This window comes from Macrotis lagotis, chromosome 1 (genome assembly GCF_037893015.1).
Source record: "Macrotis lagotis isolate mMagLag1 chromosome 1, bilby.v1.9.chrom.fasta, whole genome shotgun sequence".
In the NCBI taxonomy this organism is placed as follows: Eukaryota; Metazoa; Chordata; class Mammalia; order Peramelemorphia; family Peramelidae; genus Macrotis; species Macrotis lagotis.
In genome coordinates, this window is record NC_133658.1 from 872,855,292 (window position 1) to 872,877,708 (window position 22,417).

The following is a 22,417-nucleotide window of genomic DNA, read 5'->3' on the forward strand; positions in this document are numbered from 1 at the left end:
CGGAGCCCGAGCCCTGGCCCTGGCCAGAGGGGAGGCAGGCAGGAAAACCGATGCCCTATGGGGGCTGTCAAAGCTCCCTCCCCTCGTGGGGGCGGCGCCACGGGGGACCCCAAAGGCGGGGGGAGAGTCCGCTCCAGGCATCCTTCTCTGGGCTCGGGATCCTCTGCGGGCTGAAGAGTTTAGCATCACCTTGGATCACATTTCCTCCTGCAGCAGCTTTTCAGAGCAGAGGCCCAGCGGAGTCTGGTCCAATTTCCTTCAAGCGGCCTAAGGACTGTCATAGGGACACTGGCTGCAGGAGACAGGACGGTGCTCAGTAGGTGGAAATTGCAGAGGAAGCTTCCTGAAAAAGAAAAACTTCCTAACAATGTCCAATGTGCAAAAGTTGGATTGTCCGTCCCCCCACCCCCCCAATCTGGGGAAATTACTAGACGAAAGGGAATTTAGATGCATAAAGTAAGGACCAACTAGGTAAGTGACCTACCCAAGGTCACAGTAAAGAGACTGGCTCAAGTGCTTTAGAGGAGATTTGAGAGTTCATGGTATAATTCACTCCTTTGATTCTTTCTATAAAGAAATGTTCATGTTTGCTGCAAGTTTAGTCACAAAAAGGTAACTACAATAGTTAGCATTTAGATAGTTCTATGAGTTAGCTCATTTTATCTTCCACAGTAGGCAGTCATTATCCCCATTTATCCCCAGATGAAGACACTGAGACAAAAGAGATTCGCCTAGGATTAGACAGTTGCCTGTGTGACTGAAGTCAGATTTGAACTAAGTTCTTCCTGACTACAGGAACTCCATGGTCCATCCATTTCACCACCTAGGTAGAGAAGCCCTCACCGCTGAAGGTCTTGAGATTGCACACCTGTTGGAAATAGTGGGAGTGATGGAGAAACCATGCTCGAGTAGAGGGTGGACCAAGGTGGATAGGAACATAAATTTAAAGCTGAAAGTTACCTCAGGGGGCGGCTAGGTGGCGCAGTGGATAGAGCAGGGCCCTCAGTCAGGAGTACCTGAGTTCAAATCCGACCTCAGACACTTAATAATCACCTAGCTGTGTGGCCTTGGGCAAGCCACTTAACCCCATTGCCTTGCAAAAACCAGAACAAAGAAAACATTAGAGGGAAAGTTACCTCAGAGGACATCTAATACAAGCTTTCCTTGACAGATGAGGAAACCAAGGTTGGGGGAAATGCCTTATCCAAGAGCCAGGATTTGAACTCATGTCTCCTGGCTCCAAATCTAGTAGACCACAAAGCCATAATAAAGGGAGAAAAGTTCTTTTCAATTCTGAGATTCTATGACATTAGAAAAATTCTAAAGTCTCCACATCTCTACAATATCCCCGACAATCCTACTGGTTCTTCTCATGTGAGGTTTCCGAGACCTTCTCAATTTATTCTTGCTGAAAAATTCTTAGGTGGGGGAAATGGTCTTCCAAATATTTGCTTCCAGGGGCTGAGAATCCAGCACACTTGTACCAAGGTTCCTCCTGAACTTGACTAAAGAGGCATGGACCTCTCCAGGGAGAAGCCAAAATTGGCCAAACTTCTCTCTGAATTTTTGCAGTATGGAATTCCTTCAAAAGTCAAAAAGGCATGGAAACTTGGGGGACTTTGGATAATGCCTGCATGCCAGACTTCTCCACCTCCCTTAAATCTACCTGGCCATGCCTCTAAGGCAGTGGAAGAATACTCAATAAGCATTAATTTAGTGGGTAGTGAATAGTTCCACTACTGGATGCGGCTGTCCCAGCTGCTCCCAGTCTCATTATTCCTTCCTATTCCTGTAAAAAGGGTTTTATTTGTGCGGTAACTAAAAAGCAGCAGGGTTAAGTTTTCTCTCAGTGTTATAAAAGCATAAGATATAAAATAACCAGGCTTGTTGTCTCCCAGTAATCAAGAATATTCCAAGAAATCTGCAGCCTATCACCTCCCGGTTACAGAGATTGGACTGGCACTCCCTGGGAAAGGACCTGCCTGCCTCCCCCACCACCATTAGTATAATAGAAGCACTCAGTCCCTCATGAGCCCTTCTAAGACAGTCTCCCAAAACAGTGGTGCCACCTTGTGGGCACAATAACTACGGGATTCTCAAGACCTTTTCTCCTCCCCCCCATTCCAATATACAGTTTTTAAAGAAATAGCCTTTATTTTTAAGTGCAGACAGGGATGGTCAGTCAGCTACATTGGTATCTCTCAATGTTGATAAAAAGATTAAGATTCTCTGCCTAGTTTATTGAGTGAACTTTCTGAGGCAAACTTAGGAGGAGATATGAATGAGGGCCACAGTCACATCATTGAAAGGGATATCCACATTGTTGAGATCATAAATCCATTTGAGTATTTTAACATCAGCTTCATTTCCCAATACACACATGCACACATAGACACACACACACACACACACGCACACATACACATGCACACCTCTTCCTTGTAACAAAGGAAATTTTTAGCAAAACCCAACCAACAAAGTGACATTCGGCACCCATGGCCCCCCTCCTCTTTACTAAGAAGAATGTGATATGTTTCTTCCTCTATTGTCTAGGACCAAAAGTATAGACCTTCCACCTTAAAAACACAACAATTTACTATAGTTTGGGTTTGTTTTCTGGTATAACCAGAGACTTTAATGTTAGCATTCATTCACAGACTCATGCCTATTGGGGAAAGATGGGGAAGAAAAATCCTATTTTACAGATAGAAAAATTAAGGCCTTTAGTTGGGGAGGGGCCTCCCCAAAGTCACAGCAAATTTCCAACTTATCTTGGGAACAGCTGGTTCTTTCCCTCTTGAGATCCTACTAAAGTGTTGTCGTTTAGTCATTTTTCAGTCATACCCAACTCTCCATGATCCCATTTGCAGTTTTCTCGGCAGAGATGCTAGAGTGGTTTGTCATTTCTTCCTCTAGCTCATTTTTTCAGCTAAGAAAACCGACTAGAGTAGGGAGTAGTTAAAAGGAAAATTAGTGGAAGAGTAATTGGGAGCTACACCTACTTCAGAAGATCATCAGGTACAGGTCATCTAATCTTTTCATTTTATAGATGAAAGAAACTGAGACACAGGAAGACAAATTATTCTCCCAAGGCTATACAGATATTGATAATAATGATGATGATGATGATCCTTAATTCTCAAAGAAGACCCTAACATCAGAGAGGTGATATCATAACATGTGTATGAATTGGATTTGCTCACTTTCTCTTCCTGAGCTATTTGGGTCCAGTTACCAGATATGAATCAAAAAAGGCTAGAGATAGTCCCAGATGCAAGGCAATGTGGGTTGAGTGACTTGCCCAAGGTCACATAGCTAATACAAGTCTAAGGCCAGGTTTGAACCCAAGTCCTCCTGGTAGGTGATTTTAAAAGTAGGGGAGTGGAAGTGGGAAAGAGGAATTTAAACCCAAGTCATCTGACTTACAATTTAGCATCCTTTCCACATAATTTGCTTAGCAGTACAGTTTCTGAGCTTATCCTAAATAGGAAAAACAGGGATGATTACCATTCTCCATCATCCTCTGAAGAAAAAAAAATCTCTAGAGAATTCCTTCAGCTCTAAAATCCTGTTTCTCTGCTCAGTTCTTATCCAGGATCCATTCTTGTACCATGGGTAGCCTAAAGTCATGCAGTAGCTAGAAGATGCCCTGGAGTTGAGATTAAGGGACAAGCCACAGTCTTCTGAATCTTATTTCTCTCACCTGTAAAATGAGGGGATTAGACTGAATGACTTCTGAAGTTCTGTTTATCTCTAGAGCTAGGATCCCATAACCTTTGCCATTTATTAGCTAGGGTTTGGCCAAGTCAGCTCTCAATGATTTGGTCCTCTCGTTTGGGGTAGCTAGGTGGTGCAGTGGATAGAGCACTGGCCCTAGAGTCAGGAGGATTTGAGTTCCAATCCGGCCTCAGACACTTAATAATTACCTAGCTGTGTGATCTTAGGCAAATCACTTAACCCCATTGCCTTGCAAAAACTAAAAACAAACAAACAAAAAAAACAACTGAGTTCTGCTTGCCTCAGTTGCATGTAAAATGAGGGGAAAAATAGCATCTTACCTCTCAGAAGTGTTGTGAGGCTAAACAATATTTGTAGAGCATTTTGCAAAGTTCAAAGTGGGCAGCTAGTTGGAGCAATGACTACATCACAAGGACCTAAGTTCAAATCTAACCTTAGATACTTCCTAGATGCATGACTCTGGGCAAGTCACTTTACCCTGCTTGCCTCCATTTTCTCATCTGTAAATGAGTTGAAGAAGGAAATGGCAAACTACTCCTGTATCTTTGCCAAAAAAATGGGGTCACAAGAGTCAGACTTGAATGGAGTAACTCAACAACAAAATTTCAGTTCTATGTAAAGATCACTTTTTTTGTTTTCCTTTATTGCTGTTGCCATTACCAGTAAAATGAGGCTAATACCTATATAACTCACCTAGCTGTGTGGCCTTGGGCAAGCCACTTAACCCCATTGCCTTGCAAAAACCTAAAAAAAAATACCTACATAACTCTCCTTGAGGTCTATCATGAAGAAAGAGCTTCATATACCTTAAAAGCTCATTACTACACAGAGGGATTGGGTACATTCTCTTGATCCATTAGATCCATTAGAATTCCATCCAAGTTCAAATTGCTATTTCCACAGATCACAGAAGAAGTATCCCAGAAGGCACTGGTCCCCTCTACCCAACTTTCCCTTTTCCCTCAGCAGAGAAAGAATTCCAGTGGTCCTGCCTCCTGGAATTGCCCTAGTTTGCCTGGAGGATTTGAGAGAAACAGAGATTTCAAGCTAGAAAAGCCTTTAGAGTTCATCAAGTCCAACTTCTTTATGGGTGAGGAAGCAGAGTTGGAGAAGTTAAGTGACTTTCAGGATCACACAGCTAAAAAGCATCTAGGTCTCCGTGACTGTGCGCCTATGGCCTACACACTACCAACAAGCCCCAAAAAGCATCTAGGAGACCTATCTATTCAGGTCTCCATGACTGTAAGGCCTACACACCACCCACAAGCTCCAATAGGTGGCCCCTGATGCTCTACCCTCAATTCTAAAAGGAGCATTTCCAAATCCCCCCTTAACAAAATACCTTCCCTTTATTCATTCTCTCTAATTTGTCTGGTTCAAATCTTGTTTGTAAATAGTTGTTTATATGTGGTCTCCATTAGAAAGGAAGCTCCTTGAGGGCAGAGGCTATCTTTGTATTCCCAGGACACAATGTTTGGAATGTAGCAGATGCTTGAAAAATATTGATGGACTGACCATTCCCACCCTCCCTCAAAATACACATATGCCTAAGCCCACATGACCAACTAATGGCTCACAAAAGGACACTGAATTTATTTATTTAGGAAAAACCTTGAAGGAGGGAAGACAGGCTACTGGTTACAAGTTCCAGCCATGAGTCATGAGAGTTGGGAAGGGGACAGCAGGGGGTTGCTTTTATGGATGAAACAAACACTTCCCTGAAAAAAAGGAGATTCTGAGAAGGTCTTGGGGGAACCAGGGATATTTCCAGGAAGCAGACCATTTGTACTCCCACCCCATCTCTAAGGATTTGGCATCAGCCCTTCTTGAGATTTCCATGTCCTCCACCCCCTCCTTCAGGATTAAAGTGCAGCTGGTTAAGAAGCTGGAGCAGAGCTTGGGGGGAGGGGATACTGCGCCTCCTCCAATAGGTCCCATAATTGTGTCCAACCCACCTAATATGACCCTCATGGCCCTCTAGATCACCCAGAGGGAGGTGACATGGTTCTCACCTCCTCTCCTTTTCTCACAGGGGCAGGAGATCCTTTTCTCCTAATCTAGGCCTTTCCTCCTGGAGGATTTTGAAGATGGGGTCTCCACTTCTAGCTCTGGTCAATATCACAAAAAGATGCTCTCCCCCCCCAAAGTTGGGGAAAAACCTAGACTATCCAAGGCTCTAATAAATGACCTGGAGAGGGTTTGAACCAAAAAGGTTGGATCACAGATGGTGCTTGGGTGTCTCAGGAGAAGACAGAGAACACCTCATCTTCACCATTCAAATGGCAAAGAAAATGTTTTCCCTCACTCTAGGATGGATCTATAGCAAAGTCAACAGTAAAACCTGGGGATTATGCCTCCCCCAAGCCCAGATATCTCCCCTCCCAGCAAATTATGGAACCATGGAAGAGGATCCCTGGGGGAGAAGAGGAAGGTTCTCTAATGAGAAAAGAAAAACTTTTCACTTCCAGCTTCCCCAGCTCCAGAATTAATGACACATTGCTGCATACCCTCCTCCCCACCCACCCACCCAGCATGCCTCACATCTACACATCACTGCCATCTAATCTCCTTACTACCCGCTGCCCACATTTTTAAAAATGCCCATCTATTGCTTAGTAATACACCTGTCTAGCTTCAGTTGCGGTCCTGATACCAGGGGAGTACAATGCCTCTAATTCAGCTCCTAGCCAGGTCCCTCCTTTAGTACTTCTCTAGCTCTGGCTCTAGGTAACCAAGGGGCTGAGTCAATGTAACTTAAAAAAAAAAAAGTTGATCCCCAAAGATCCCATTTGGCCTCAATGTTCCCATCTTCCACCCCCCCCATCCTTGTCTCCTCAGAATATATTAATATATGCAGCATGGATTCCTGTTTCCCCCTAACTCTCAATAATTGCCATGACAACTGGGCAACAGTCCAAGTCCATCCATTGACCATGGGGAGGTGGGTGGGGGCCCAGCCTCTCCTTTCCCCCACAGGAAGGTGGGAAGCAGAGTTCCAAAGGAGGGGGATTGGAGGGATGGGGAGGGAAAAGAAAAGAGGAAATCACTCCTCAGCCCCCTCCTCCACCGGATGGGTGGGACCAGGGGGTTCCTCAACTTCGAGGGAATGGCGGCCAGGGTGGGAGCCAGGGTGTTCCTCTCTGCCATGTGTGAAAAAGCTCATTTCCTCATGGCTTGCCTCTTTGCCACAAGCCTGGCAGCTACAGTGAACAATCTTTTCCACCAACTTATCCACTCGGGGCATCTCATCATGACTGGGACAGTCCAGAGTCACCTGTGAGAAAAAGAGAGGCAAGGGAAGATGTTTCCCACAGTCCCATTAACACCTTCCCACTGATATTTCAGACCCTCAAAGGAACACTCCCCAGAAACACCCTGATCAAGTACACTGGGGGACCTTCCTTTCCTGGGCTTGCAAGCCCTCCATGGACTACCAAGAAGGTAGAAGAATAGGACAGACAGCAGATGGAGCATGGCCAAAGAGAGGAGAACCAAGGATATTGTGATGATGAGGATGGAGGTAACAGAAACAAGGAAGGATAGGGAGAAGGAGAGGAGGTGGAGGTGGGAAGGAAGACACAAGAAACAAAGCACATTACTTATGTTATCTTATCTGAATCTCTCTATAAAGCTGTAAGGTAGGTTCTATTATTACTATCCCCATTTTATAAATGAATAAATGGGTTAAGAGAATTCAAGTGACTTTTCCAGAATTATACAAATAATAAACACCTGAATCAGGATTTGAACTCAGGTCTTCCTGAACCCCAAGTCCAACATTATCCACTGTACTACCTACCTCCAAGAGAATAGGAAAAATAGATGATGAATGTTAGAAACACAGGGGAGACGGAGGCAACAAATCAGAGGAAAAACAGGAAAAATGGAGACAAAGGGGACATGAAAGAGTTGGAGGAGACAATGGTGGATGGAAAAACAGGAATAAAGGTAAAGTGGAAAATATGAAAAATAAGAAAGATGGAGATAGTGGAAGATAGAGGAAGCAGGAGAAGGCAGAAGAGACAAGAAACATGAGAAATGCAGGCAATGAATGGTGGAGACAAAGGGAGATGGAAACAATGGAAAATAAAGGAAGGGGGAGAAGATAGAATAGACAGGAAATAGAAGAAATAAAAACAATGGATGGTGAAGACAAAAGGGAGATGAAGACAATGTAAGATAATGAAGGGGAGGAGACAGAATGGACAGGAAACATGAGAAATGGAGGAAATGGATGGTGGGAAAAAAAGGTGAGATAGAGGTGATAAATTGAAGAAGACAGAAGAAAGATGAAGACAATGGATGGTGAAGGTAACGGGATGCAAAGAAAAAAAGATAAAGAAAAGAAGAAAGATAAAGGCAATGGATGGTGGAAAGAAAGGGAAGACATGGGGCAGCTAGGTGGTGCAGTGGATGGAGCACTGGCTCTGGAGTCAGGAGTGCCTGAGTTCAAATCCAGCCTCAGACACTTAATAATTACCTAGCTGTGTGGCCCTGGGCAGGCCACTTAACCCCATTGCTTTACAAAAAAAAAAAAAAAAAAAAAAAAAAAGCAAAGAAAAGAAAAGAAAGGGAAGACAAAGGTAAAAGTTGAAAGAGATAGGAGGAGGCAATGGAAGAAGGAAGAAATAGGAGAGAAAGAGCTAACCATGGTAGAGAAAGAAGGCTGATAGACAGTTGAGGCTTCTATAGAGGAGTATTCTCTTATTCATTCTCTGAGAGATCAATGTTTGGCAAAGACTCTGGGATGGGCTGGTTCCCAGGGACCATACTCACAATTTCCCACATGGACTGTGAGGGCATGCAGGAGTCACAGTGTACCAGGGACTCTGTAGACTGAGGAAAGGTGTTGGGGACACTGTAGCTGAAACACTGTCCCAGGCAGGCCCTACAGGGAAACAGATGGTAAGGTGGGGAAGGGAAAGGTAAGGCAGAAGAGAGACAATCAAACTCAGTCACTCCCCAGCTTCTCTTAAATCCAAGGCCCATTTTCTAATGAGAGTCATGGGAGGCAAAGAGAGGTGACCAGATTTCATTTTTTATCAAGAGTAAGGAACCAGGTTGCATCCGTCAACTCTGTTGTCAAGGAAAATTCTAACCCTCTCTCCTCCTGATCCTTCTTTCCTCCCTTGGCCATTTCCCTTGCCTTAATTCCCCGCTTCTCACTATGCCTACCTCCTCCCATCCTTCCCAATGTTTTCTCTCTCCCTCACTCCAGTTCCTACCTGTTCTGGATGGATTTTGATTTACAGCCACTATGCCCCACAATCTGGGTGATGTTCTTGGCTTCGCACCATGCACTCTTGTCTGGGAACAGGGCCAGCTTGTTGATGGGAGGGGGAGCAGCCAACAGCACCACAGGGAGGAGGGCACTCACCAGGACCCACAGCATCATGCCCAACACCACCAGAGCCCTGTAATTGAATCCAGAATCCATAGATGAGATCCTGCAGTCAGGAGGGTCAAGTCCAGGAGAGATGGGCGTCTCCAGATGGGAATAGGGGCCTCCTTCCCTGGCAACATGGAGCGAGGGGAGGGAAAGCACCAGATTTGGAATCAGGCCAGGGTTCAAATGTCAACCCCAATGCCTGCAACCTTTCAGGAGAGAAGTGGCTAACTACAGGTGAACAACAAGGTGTACATGATCCCTAGTCCATAGAAATGATTGGATCTTCTCTCAACCAATGGACATTTATTATTTTTTTTGTTTGTTTTTAGGTTTTTGCAAGGCAAATGGGGTTAAGTGGCTTGCCCAAGGCCACACAGCTAAATAATTATTAAGTGTCTGAGACCAGATTTGAACCCAGGTACTCCTGACTCCAAGGCCGGTGCTTTATCCACTATGCCACCTAGCTGCCCCAATGGACATTTATTATTGCTGGATAATACAAAGGGCAAAATAAATGAGCCCTCATTCTCAAGGATTCTGCATTCTACCTGAGGAAACAATATGTAAAATGTCTACAAGTCAAATGCAAGGTAATTTAGAGGGAAGAGGCATAAGTTGGTGTGAAGATCCGGAAAAGTCTCACACAGAAGATAACACTTAGGAGGAGCTTGGAAGAAAACTAGGAATTCTGGGAGGGGACAGTAAGGAGGGATATTCCATTCATGGGGCACAGCCAAAGCAAAGGCCCAGAGACTGGATTTAGAATGTCCTGTGTGAGGAATCACAAGAAGGTGGTTTTGGCTACACTGTGGAGAGCAGGAAAGAGAATAATATATCACAAAGGAAAGGTAGATCAGGATCAGGTTTGAAGGGCTTTAAATGACAAAAAGAAGTAAATTATATTTGATCCTAGATAATGCTAATAGGGAGGCATTGAAGTTTATTGAGAAGAGGAGTCTCAGAGTCAGTTCTATGCTTTCATAAAATCATTGTGACAGCTGAGATGCAATCTTAATATTAAAGATTAGACTATAAAAAAAATCAGAAGAGAAGCAAATTACATGCTTCCCACAGCTGTGATTAGGAGATATATTCTTTTTTTTTTTTAGGAGATATATTCTTAACCTAACAAGAGATAGAGGCAATTACAAAAGATAAAATACTTAATTTTGATTATATGAAAAGCAAAAGTTTCAATACAGACCACATTAATGGACCTAAAATAAAAAGGGGAAATGGTTAAATGGGGGAAAATCTTTGAATCAACTTTTCTGATAAAGGATTGGTATCCAAATTACATAGACAATTAACAATAGAGATAGATAGATATGTTACACTTACAATCAAGTTATTAATTAACTGCATTTGATAGAACAATCAAAAGATATTTGTTAATCATTTTAGATATATAGACATATATGCATAGAGGATTGATAGAGAAACATAAGGAAATAATTAAATGCTTTTTGAGATATATATGCATGTATATATATGCACATTATATATAAATATAGTATACATATAATACACAAACACACACATACATATGTAACCAAAAGTCATCCCTGTAGGGAAAAGGTCACAGGAGATGAACGGACAGAGGAATCACAAATCATTAACAACATGAAATACTGCTCCAGATCCCTAATAAAAGAAATACAGATCAAAACAGCCTGAGGTTTCATCTCTCACTCTGTAAATTGGCAAAGATGACAACAGATGGCATTAGACAATGTTGAAGGGGTTGTGGGAAGACAGCCCCACTGTTACATTGCTGGTGATCCTGTGAATTGGTACAACCATCTTGGAAAGTAATTTGGAATTATGCAAGTAAAGTCTTTGACCCAGAGCTATAAGAAGGCTATTGATTTAAAAAAAAAAGTCCCCATGTAAACCTAAGCATTAATATAGTAGCACTTTTTATGAAAGGAAAGAATTGGAAACAAAGTTTCAACAAAGCTCATTGATTTGGAAATGGCTAAACAAATTGTGGTACATGAATGTATGAAATATTAGCCTAAGAAATGATAAATGTGATGAATACAGAGAAGTATAGGAAAATCTTCATGAACTGTTGCAGAATAAGCATTATATGTACATAAAGACAACAATAATATAACCAGAAAACCACATATACACGAAATAAAAATGATAAAGTACAAGAATGACCCCAAAAAAGCAAAATGAAAAGATATACCTGTACTACCCCTTGGCAGAAGTGGGCTGTCCACAAGTGTTACTTATTGCACATTTTTCAGATTTTTTTTTTTAATCTAATTAGTCAGTTATGCTCATTCTTTGTTCTTCTTTTTCTTTCTTTTTTATCCTTAAAAAATAATATTTCTTATAAGCAATGGTTCTCTGGGAAGGGAAAGAGAGGAATACTGGGGGAAATTATGATGATGTAAAAAATAAAAGATATCAGTACAAACTTATTTTAACAATAAAAAGGATCCTTACTATCACAAAGACAAGTGGCCATCTGAACTTTGCTTTCAAGTCTCCAAGGAGGGGCAATTCACCATCTACTCTACTTTTGAGCATCTCTAATTGTCAGGCAGGATCTTTTATTTCAAGTCTAAATTTATTGTTTTTACAACACTGAACCCAAGTTCCTAGAATTGTCCACTGTTGCTAAAGAGAACAAATCTAATCCCTTTTCCATGAGATAACCCTTCAAATACTTGAACACAGCTTCCCTGCTAACTTCTCTTCTCCAATCTAAACATTTCCCAGTTCCTTCAATCCTTATATGGAAAACACTTGAGGCCCTTCATTGTCCTGATTATTTCCCTATGGACTCTCTCCAACTTACCAGCGTCCTTTCTAAAATGTGGTGTCTAAAACTGAACAGAACTCCAGATGTTGGACCAAGGCAGAGCAGAACAGGATCATACCCTCCTGACTCCTCTTTCAATGCAGTTCAAAAGTTACATTTTTGATACTTATCCTATTTATATCAAGCTCATAGCCCACTAAAATTCCCAAACTTTTTTCAGAAAAAAATACTGCTTATCCATAATATCTTCTCCAGCAAATGCTTAATTTCTTGAACCCATGTAAAACTTTACATTGAATTAGATCCAGTTCAGTTTTCTAGCCAAGCCAGTCCTTTTGGGAAGCTGAATGTCATCCAGTGTGTTAGCCATCTCTTCCAATTCTGTGGTTATCTGCAAATTGGATTAATAGGTCATGTATACCTTTATATAAGTCATTGATAAAAATGTGATACAGTGCATGCTCAAGACCAGCTCTCTGCTGGACCACAAGCCAACAGTGGTCATAGACAATTAAAAGCTACCATTCACCTGTTTTACAAAATCATAATCCAAGGAAGACCTGGGTCAAGGACCCTCCATAGGAGCTGAAATCACAGAACTGGGAGTATTCAGGACACACAGAATATTAGAAATGAAAGGGAGCTTAGCCAATCCCTTTATGATTCAGAAAAGTCCAGATATAGGAAATGGCCTGCCCAAGATGATTCAGAGGTGTTCATGGCACAACAAAGGGTTCCTGGATTTCCAGATTCCAAACCTAGGCTCTTCCAGAGCCTCCTGCTAGCAGGGTTTCAGAGCTATTCCACTTTCAGTTTCTGGACAGAATTATTCCTTGACCCCTCCATCAAGGCACCATTCTCAGGGCAGGGAGAGGATCTTGGGTATGGTAATGAAGCAAAAACCTTGACAGGTGTGTCCAAGCTGGGACGACTTCTCCTTCTGCTCCTGGGATGGTCTGTGTGTCTGGTATCCAAAAGCCAAAGTAGTTAAGCTTAAAAAAACCCATCTCCAGTGAGCTGGCCACCACAACTGGGATTTTTTTTTCATCCACAAAGACCATCTCTACAGTCTGTTCTGGCAGATGATGAGAAAGAGAGAGAGAGAGAGAGAGAGAGAGAGAGAGAGAGAGAGAGAGAGAGAGAGAGGAAAGGGGAAAGAAGTGAAGGAATGTACATGTACAACTTTTACCAGACTGTTCTGGCAAAACAGGAGGAAAGAGAGAGTGGTAGAAAAATGTGCAATTTATAAATTTGAAACATGGATGAATCTTGAAAAAAAAGGAGATTAAAAAAATTTTAAAAGAAAATAAAAAAGAGATGAAGGGAGAAGAAACAGAGGAGAAAGAAGAGAGGATAAAAATATGAAAGCAGAGAGAATACAGGATAAAAGGAAGAAAGGAGAGGGAAAGAAAGAGAAGAGAAAGATGAAGGGAGGGGTGGCTAGGTGGCGCAGTGGATAAAGCACCGGCCCTGGAGTCAGGAGTACCTGGGTTCAAATCCAGTCTCAAACACTTAATAATTACCTAGCTGTGTGGCCTTGGGCAAGCCACTTAACCCCATTTGCCTTGCAAAAACATAAAAAACAAAAATAAAAAATAAGATGAAGGGAGAGAAGAGAGTGCAGAGTTCACTATGACCAAGTTCAATGTCAAGAGGATGACAGTCTAGAGGGGGGTTAGGCAATACCTACTTTTGTCAGCAGGTGGCAGTGCAGAGCCATAGCTCAAGAAGGCTTTAATCAGATGATAGTAATCATTCCGAATCTTGTTCTTTTTTGTGAGGATCAGTTCAATTCAGTGGATGATTTCCAATTTACCCTAAGTGATCATCCAATTCACCCAGAGTTCAGAGACTCTAAATCCTGGCCCCTGCCCCTGCCTCAATGTATAAGAAGGGGAAAGAATTAAAAAGAGGAAAGACATCCAGAAACCAGAGCAAGATTGCTAAGCAATTCAACCTTCAGAGGAAAAGTTAACAGGCATTCTGGGAAGAATTCACTGACCTGGGTTCTAGTCATGGATCCTGGTGTGACCTTTGACAAGTTCCTCTTTCTCAGTCTTTATTTCCCCCTTCATCAAACAAAGACAAGCAATGTGTAGAGTACACTTAAAGAACCTGAGTTCAAATCCTGATTCCAGCTATCTGTTTGACAAGCAAATTCTCCTCTCTGGCTCTTAGTTCTCCTCTGTAGAATGAAAGGGTTTGATAAGATGGTCCATAAAGCCATAATCATAGATCATGGGAAATACCCAACGATAGGAAAAATTCCCATTTCGGCAGCTGCAGAGGCTCTGGTTGGGGTGAATGTTGCCAACAGGCCAGGTCCCCTTCAGACAACTGAAAGTTAAGGAAGCAAAGGAGGTTGTGGCAGTACTCTTAGCTGTATAAAGCTAATGAAACAAAATAACTAACCAGATTCTGACATGGTACTATAAAGTAGAAAAACTCAGTTTTGTAACTTTGGATTTTCTGATAACCTCCAAAATGTTCCTGGCAAATATCAGCCATTGGTCACAAGGGGATTTGGGCAGGAAGGAGGATGGAGATGGCTCAGCACTGCCCAACCCACTATTAAAAAACCAAATCACAGACTCAGAGAGGCTTTGAGGAAGTGTGGATAAAAAACCAACTTCAACAGGAAAGCCCTATGCCTTAAACACTTTTTAGCTATCTGACCCTGGACAAGTAACAGTGAGTCTCTGTTTACTCATGTGCAAATGTAGCTAAAATGGCACCTACCACACAGGGTGGATATGAATAACAAATCCAAAAGTATAAGATAAATATCATCATGAAGCAGCTAGTGGATAGAGCATTGAGACTTAGAGTTGGGAAGACCTGAGTTCAAATGCAGCCTCCTACACTAGTTTTGTGAAAGTGGGCAACTCATTAAACATCAGTTTGCTTCAGTTTCCTCATTTGTAAAATGGTGATAATAGTATTATAATAATAATAGTATTTATTATTTATATACTAATTCTTCTAATTCTTCCCCATCTGTATCTAGGTCAGCTTCTATTTCACACACACTCATACACACCTCTAAGCACTTTGCAAATATTATCTTGTTTATGCTCACAACCCTGGGAGATAAATACTATTATCACTATAATAGCATCATTATTTATTTATTATTTATTATAGTATCATCCATTGTCCAATGGTCTGTTTTACAAAGGGGAAAAACTGAGACCCAGTGAGGTGGTGGGACTTGTGCACAGTGAAACAGTAAATCTGATCCAGGATTGTTGCCTCAGAAGTTGAAGAGACAATGGTTCAAGGTGAGGTTGGGAATATCTCTTCCTAAAGAGGCTGTGGACAGGAAGATCTGGAAGCTGAGCCTAGTAGGACTGGGTCCAGATAATCTAAACTGAAGATTGTGGGTCAAAATTGTGTTCCTTAAGCCTTAGCACCCCAGAGACACAGTGTGATATGGACTTGGAGTCAAAGGTTGTTGTCGATTTGTCAGTCATGTCTGATTCTTTGTGACTCCATTTGGAGTTTTCTTGGCAAAGATTCTGGAGTGGTTTGTCATTTCCTTCTCCAGTTCATTTTACAGATGAGGAAACTGAGGCAGAAAGCTTAAATAACTTGCTATGCATTGCACTGCTTGGAAATGTCTAAGACCAGATTTGAACTAGGGAAGATGAGTTTTCCTGACTCCAGGCCCTGTATCCTATGCCATCTAACTTCCTTGGGATCATGAGACCTGGGTTCAAATTCTAGCTATCATTCTTTAACTGACCTTGAGCAAATTCCTTGGCCTCTCTGGGCCCGTTTCTTTCTTTGTAAAATGGGAGGATGTTGAACTTTGAGGTCCTTTCTAGCTCTAAATCAAAGATTCTAATTCTTCTAATTCGATTTAATTCTAATTCTGTGACCCAGGGTGGGTCACTGTGACCCAGTGTGGGTCAACTGTAATCCAGTATTGGGAATATCTCTTCAGGAAGAGATATTCCCAACCTCACCTTGAACCATTGTCTCTTCAACTTCTTCTGAGACAACAATCCTGGATCAGATTTACTGTTTCACTGTGCACAAGTCCCACCACCTCACTGGGTCTCAGTTTTTCCCCTTTGTAAAACAGACCATTGGACAATGGATGATACTATAATAAATAATAAATAAATAATGATACTATGACCTCCCTTTTCAGATTGACTGTACATTACTCCTCCATCACATATTCTATGTTCCATCCAAATAACCTGAAAGCTGTTCTTTATACAGAATACTGCATCTTGCGCTCTGACACCTTTACACAAACTGTGCCCTAACCCAGAGTCTCCCTTCTCACCACTGACCCTTGGAATCCTCATAATGATCAGTTCATGTGCCATTTCTTACACTAGAGAAGCCTCTTCTTGAGCTCTGCCATGCACTAATGTACTTCACGGCTCTGGGCCTCTGTAAAATGAGAGGCCTGGCCTAGAGGAGGCGCCTTCCAGCTTTAGATCTGAGACCCCTTGAATCACAGAATCTCTAAGTTGCAAAGCCAGGGTCTGTCTGAGAAGGAAATCCCCCTTATACTATCCCTTGCCTCTGGGTGACGATTTCCAACTACTTGGAACTCACTGCTTCCCAAAAGGGCTCCAATCCATAGTTGTCTGTGCAAAGATCTTCTTACCTCAAACTAAAACCTGTCTCTGAGATTTTGGCCCACCAGCCCTAGACTTGTCCTCCGGCTTAATCCCTCTTCCACATGATAGCCCTTCAGATATTTAAAGGCTGGGATGATTCCTGTCCAAGTCTTCCCGTCCCCAGACTCAATATTCTTAATTCAGTCTCCTTCCTAAAAAAGAGCACCTCAAATTCAGGTAATCAGTTTTTAAATATGTGTTTTCTTTTTTTTTTTCCAGACCAGGAACTACCTAAGAATGCAGAATATCCTTCTTCCTCTGTAGCCACCCTCAAGGTTCAGAGTCTATAGGCCTCCCCATAGGGTTTGATCAGTCCACCCCCCACCCCTGCCTTCACATTATCTCTGCCTTTCATGTCATCTCAAGGAAGTGAAGCCATACTCAGCAGGTGGAGGATCACAGGCCAATCAGGCTGCAAAGGAACAATAAAGGATCAGAGGACCTGTCCTAAGAAACCGGTTGGACGATGAGCAGGAGAGGGACTAGCCAACTCGGTCAGGGTTTGAATCCTGACTCTGACACTAATGATTCAGGCACTCTGGTGAGCCTCATTTTCTTCATCTGTAAAATGGGAGTGACCTTTAGCTATCTGCCTCATGGAACTATTACAAAATAAAGTAATATATATAAAAATGAGTTATTATTTTCAGGCAATCAATCAACAATCATTTATTAAGAGATTACTATGTCCTTATATCTAGCTAGGGGCATCTAGGTGGCTCAGTGGATAGGGCATTGGATTGGGAGTCAGGAAGACCTGTGTTCAAATCTGACCTCAGATACTATCTGTAACCCTGGTTAAATCACTTAACCTGTTTGCCTAATTCACTGGAGAAGGAAATGAAACTCTATTCTAGTATCTTTGCCAAGAAAACCAAATACTGGATTACAGTTGACCCACACTGGGTCACAGTGACCCACAGTGGGTCACAGAGTTGGACACAACTGAACAACAACTAAGTTAGGAGCTGAGGACACAACAGGTTCTGGCCTCAGGAAGTTTACATTCTACCAGGAGAACCATCAATTTTGGAAAAGGAAAAAAGGAAGGGGAGAATTTGTTCTGTTGTTTTTAGTCTCAAAAGAAAAGGACTCAGTTTCCTCATTTGTCAAATGAGGAGACAAACAGATGACTTGTGAAGGCCCTTTCCAGCTCTAGGAACATGAATAACAAAATAAAATATCTCCAAATTCACATTTTTTTCTGCTCTCCCTGCCCCTCTCTCCAGGGAGGTTGTTTTCTGCTTCCTCCCCTCAGTCCCATCCCAACCCACAAACCCAAATACAAAACCCCAGCAGGGATCTGACCTTGATCTTGGGGAATCCTCTCAGGACCCTTCCCATAGCCTCTTATGCCTGCCCATCCTCCTCTCAAGAATCTGGAGCTCAAAGGAGGTTGGGAACAAGGGAGGTCTCAAAGATTGTTGGGGAGGGGGGTGGTGTTACAGGGATAAAGAAGCCAAAGGGAACAGCTGGAACAGAAGGAGAAACCCAAAGGAGCCCAAGGGCCCTCCCATCTCAAATCTCTGTGATTGTTTTCTGTAAGCCAATTTCCTCTTGTTTAAAAATAAGGGAGGGTAGAGCAACAGCCAGGAGGATCTGAGTTCAAATGTGATCTCAGATACTTACTAGCTATGGGAACCTGGGCAAATCACTTAACCCAATTTGCCTTCCAAAAAAATAAGAGAAAATAAGTAATCTGCACTGGTAGAGCTCAAAAATCTAGCTCTAAATATTATAATTAATGAATTTCTGCTATTGAATTGATATAATTGAGTCTGCTCATTTTAAACTGGAGGAAGCCAGGGACAAGAGTCTTCCCCAGGGTCACATAATTTGTTAGAGACTGAACTGAGATGCAAACCCAGTCCAATGTATAGTCTCTCATCAACATTTTTCACTACAGTGTATTGCCTTTAACTCTGGGAAAATTTCTCAGGGCCAGATAGCAAAGGGGAGGTGGGAAATGAATAAGAGGACTCTGGCTTCTTCCAGCACTATATGAAATTCTGACTTCCGAGAAGGACTTAAAACTGGCACTGGGTTGGGAAGTAGAGGGTGGGAGGGAGGTTGCCCTGTGTCACAGTGCTGCACGGCTGGCATTGTGCGATCCTGCCATTTTGAAATGTTTGTGAAGTCAGCAGATCGAAATGAAGAAAGATCTGAAATCTGTAGACCTAGGATGAAAACCTCCATCTGCTCCTTTCTGCCTATGTGACCTTGGGCAAGGGAATTCAAGTCTCTTAACCTCAGTTTCCTCATCTGTTAAAATGAGAGAATTGAATTAAATGAACTCTAACTTCCCTTCCAGACCAAAATTCTGTGGTTTCTTTGGAGTACCCAAAGGCCGGAAGGGAAACAGCTTAAAATGTTTTCTGCTTCAGGGGTTAAGATTCATAATTGGTCATCTTAAGGCTGTGGGGAGCTCCCCTAGGAAAGCCCAAGCATTACCCTCCATTAAAATGGAGAAGGAATTAAAATCAAAGTTTGGGGAAAGGGTTTCATCTCCAGAAAGGTCAGAGGAAAAGTAGCTTCTGAGACACCATTCTCCAGTAGGCACCAGCTTAGGACCATTTTAGGGTGGCTCTAAAGGCAACAAAGAAATAGAGAGAAGGCACCAGGCCTAATCTCTGTTTTCCTAAAGGTTCCTTCAGTTCCAAGCCCAGGGCTTGTCACTGGGAGAGTGCCTGGAAACCCCAATGTCCCCCTCTCTCTCCTGACACAGCTATAAACACACACAGTGGCAAGACCAGGATTGAAGTTGTGACTCTAACTCCAAAATTTCCAAACCTGACCTGGCCAACCTTGATAAACCTGGGTTTTAAATGGATTACAATCAATAAGCTCATTGAGGATCCCTCCTACTCTTTTCTGTTCTAAGGACCTTCCCCAGCTCTGACATTCTATGTTCTAAGGTCCCTATCAGCTCTCACATTCTGGGTTCCAAGGTCCCTCTCAGCTCTCACATTCTATGTTCTAAGAACTTTCCTAGCTTTAACACCATGTTCTAAGACCCTCCCAGCCCTAACATTTTTTGTTCTACTGTCCCTCCCAGATCTGACATTCTCTACTCTGAGGTCCCTCCCAGTCCCAATATTCTATAAAAATGTCATTTCTCAGGGTGGTGCCCTCCATTTACAACATCACCCCCCACACACATACACCCCCCTTTTCCAATACTTTTTAACTGAAGGATGAGGAACCACACCCTTCCAGCCAAAGCCTTTCTCCCCTTCTACCTCCACATAACCCTGAGAGTTGGAGGGCTCCAATAGGGACCCCCCCCTTCCCAACACACATCAAGAAAACAAGTCTCCAAAGAAAATTCCTAATAACAAGCCTCTGTGCTAATGCAGGGACCCGCCCTGGCCCTCACATCTGTTCAACAGAAGTCTCACTGCAGACCCCACCAGCATCTCTATCATATGCTTTCCAGTTCTATAGCAGCAAATCTCCCCAACCCTTGGGGTAGAAGGAGCTAGAAGTTAAACAAAACAGTCTGAAGTTTCACTTAGGAAGAAGGCTGCCTACCCACCCCCCATACAATCATACAGACACCCCACTACTACCATCATTTCAGGGGTCCAGACAGACATATTCACTCCAAAATCACCTGGAGGAATGGTTTTCCTTTGATCCTTCAAGATCCCCAAAGGAGGACCAGTGCGGCTAGGAGAGGGTCAGCAGCTTGGACAATGAATGAGCCAGTTTCCACCTACCATTTTTCCTCACTCCCCAGGGCAGATTCTGGGCCCACTCATTATGGCAGAACCCCAAAAAGAAGGCAATCAGAATGAGAATGTGGTTCCTGGGCACCTAACAAAGGGTGAGGGGGCCCCTCTTCCCAGACCTTGGGTAGGGAGCAGACTTCAAGCTTCCACTCCAGTCTTAATCTCTGTTTTTCTAAAAGTTTCTTCAGTTCCAAATCCAGGGCTTGCTGCTCCAAGGGTGCCTTGGAAACCCCTAAACAATGTCCCCCCTCTCCTGACCTCTGCCAGTGTGCCCCAGCTGTACACACACACACACACACACACAGCTGGTTCCATGAAAGATCAATATTAGCACAGTGGGGAGCCTGGGCAGGTGACCCAAAGCAAGGGACCTGAGCCCATCTAGGGGCCTTGAGAGCACCAGAATAGGGAAGGGGGAGAGAAAGGGAGTGAAATTCCCTAGAATCCTGAAAGTCTCTCCTCCCCAAAGAATTCAAGAGAAAAACAGAAAACTCCAGAACTGGGGTGGGGGGGGGGGGAGAAGCTGTAAATTGGGGGAAGGCACTTCCTCTTCCTAATTCACCTCTCTGGAGATCTCTAAGCCCTCCCCACCCCAAACTAGATTTTCACTATATCGGAGAATGTAGGGGGGGGGGACAGAGACTGTGACAGAGAGACTGAGACACTGAGACAGCAGAGGGCAAAAGACTGAGAAAGAGGGAAAGAAATTGAAACAGCAGAGGGGAAAAGACAGAAAGAGAGAGATTGAAACAGTGGAGGGAAAAAGGAGAAAGAGATTGAAACAATGGAGGGAAAAAGGAGAAAGAGATTGAAACAGTGGAGGGAAAAAGGAGAAAGAGAGAGATTGAAATAGTGGAGGGAAAAAGGAGAAAGAATGAAACAGTGGGGGGAAGGAGAAAGAGAAAGACAGATTGAAACAGTGGAGGGGAAAAAGGAGAAAGAGACTGAAACAGTGGAGGGGAAAAAGGAGAAAGAGACTGAAACAGTGGAGGGGAAAAAGGAGAAAGAGACTGAAACAGAGGAGGGGAAAAAGGAGAAAGAGACTGAAACAGTGGAGGGGAAAAAGGAGAAAGAGACTGAAACAGTGGAGGGGAAAAAGGAGAAAGAGAGAAAGACAGATTGAAACAGTGGAGGGGAAAAAGGAGAAAGAGACTGAAACAGTGGAGGGGAAAAAGGAGAAAGAGACTGAAACAGTGGAGGGGAAAAGGAGAAAGAGAGAAAGAGAGATTGAAACAGCAAAAGGAAAAAGAGAGATTAAACAACAGAGGGGAAAAGACTGAGAGAAAGATTGAAACAGCAGAGGGGAAAAGAGAAAGAGAGATTAAACAAGAGAGGGGGAAAAGACCGAGAAAGACGGAAAGAGAGATTGAAACAGCAGAGAATAAAAGACGGAGATTAAACAACAGAGGGGAAAAGACAGGAAGATTGAAAGAGCAGCGGGGAGAAGATAGAGAGAAAGAGGGCAAGAGAGAAGAGGGGAAGAAAGAGATAGAAAGGGCAAAGAAGACCGGGAAAGGGAAGGAGAGGTAGCAAAAAGATTACGGGGTGGGGGAGGAAGGTCGAAAGGGAGAAAGGGAGAGAGGAAAAGTAAGTCGGGAGGGAGGAGAGAAGCGGAGGGGAGAGAAGGAGAGAGAGGAGAAAGGAGGCGGAAAGGAAACAAGAAAAACTGAGGAAGGAGGGAAAGAGAGAAATGGGAGAAAGAAGGAGGAAAAGGAGCTCGGGGAGGGCGAAGCCGAGGGGAGCGAAGAGGGCGGCGGGGAGCGAGCGGCTTGGGGACACCCAGAGGAGGGAGAGTCGGGGGGTCGCTGGTCGGGGGGCCCGGCCGGCCGCCGCGCACAGGTGCCCCTCTCCTCCGAGCTCTAGAGGCAGAAGCGGGGTCCCGGCCGCCGCGCCCCGCCCTCCCCGGCCCGGCTCGGTGCCCCCCGGCTCCGGCCTCGGTGCCCCCCCCCGGCCCGGCTCGGTGCCCCCCGGCTCCGGCCTCGGTGCCCCCCCGGCCCGGCTCGGTGCCCCCTCCCTCCCGGGCCCGGACTCACGGGGCAGGGGCGGAAGGCTGCTCCCATAGGCTCGGGCCGGCTCGCCCCGGGGCGCGGACAGCCGGACGGACGGACGGACGGACGGAGCGGCTCGGGCAGCGCCTGGC

General features: G+C 43.8%; 1 protein-coding gene across 2 annotated transcripts; it reads right to left on the reverse strand.

The window, feature by feature from the left end:
• Positions 1 to 406: 406 nt before the first annotated feature.
• NBL1 (NBL1, DAN family BMP antagonist) lies at positions 407 to 22,413 on the reverse strand. 2 transcript variants are annotated; one of them, XM_074218257.1, is made up of 4 exons: positions 22,311 to 22,413; positions 8,964 to 9,152; positions 8,515 to 8,626; positions 407 to 7,012 (listed from the first exon to the last, which is right to left on the reverse strand). In XM_074218257.1, exons 2-4 carry the CDS (start codon positions 9,131 to 9,133, stop codon positions 6,782 to 6,784), a joined length of 513 nt encoding a protein of 170 aa, XP_074074358.1. In that variant the 5' UTR covers positions 9,134 to 9,152; positions 22,311 to 22,413; the 3' UTR covers positions 407 to 6,781. The 2 variants fall into 2 exon arrangements, with proteins under 2 accessions (XP_074074358.1, XP_074074356.1); XM_074218255.1 differs by lacking the exon at positions 22,311 to 22,413 and adding an exon at positions 11,325 to 11,407.
• Between the last annotated feature and the right edge of the window lie 4 nt (positions 22,414 to 22,417).

Coding starts and splice junctions, on each gene's coding strand:
- NBL1 (XM_074218257.1), bottom strand. CDS start 9,133: ATGATGCTGTGGGTCCTGGTGAGTGCCCTCCTCCCTGTGGTGCTGTTG. Junction 8,627..8,963: donor TCAAAATCCATCCAGAACAG/GTAGGAACTGGA, acceptor GTTTCCCTGTAG/GGCCTGCCTGGGACAGTGTT. Junction 7,013..8,514: donor CACAGTCCATGTGGGAAATT/GTGAGTATGGTC, acceptor TTTTTCTCACAG/GTGACTCTGGACTGTCCCAG.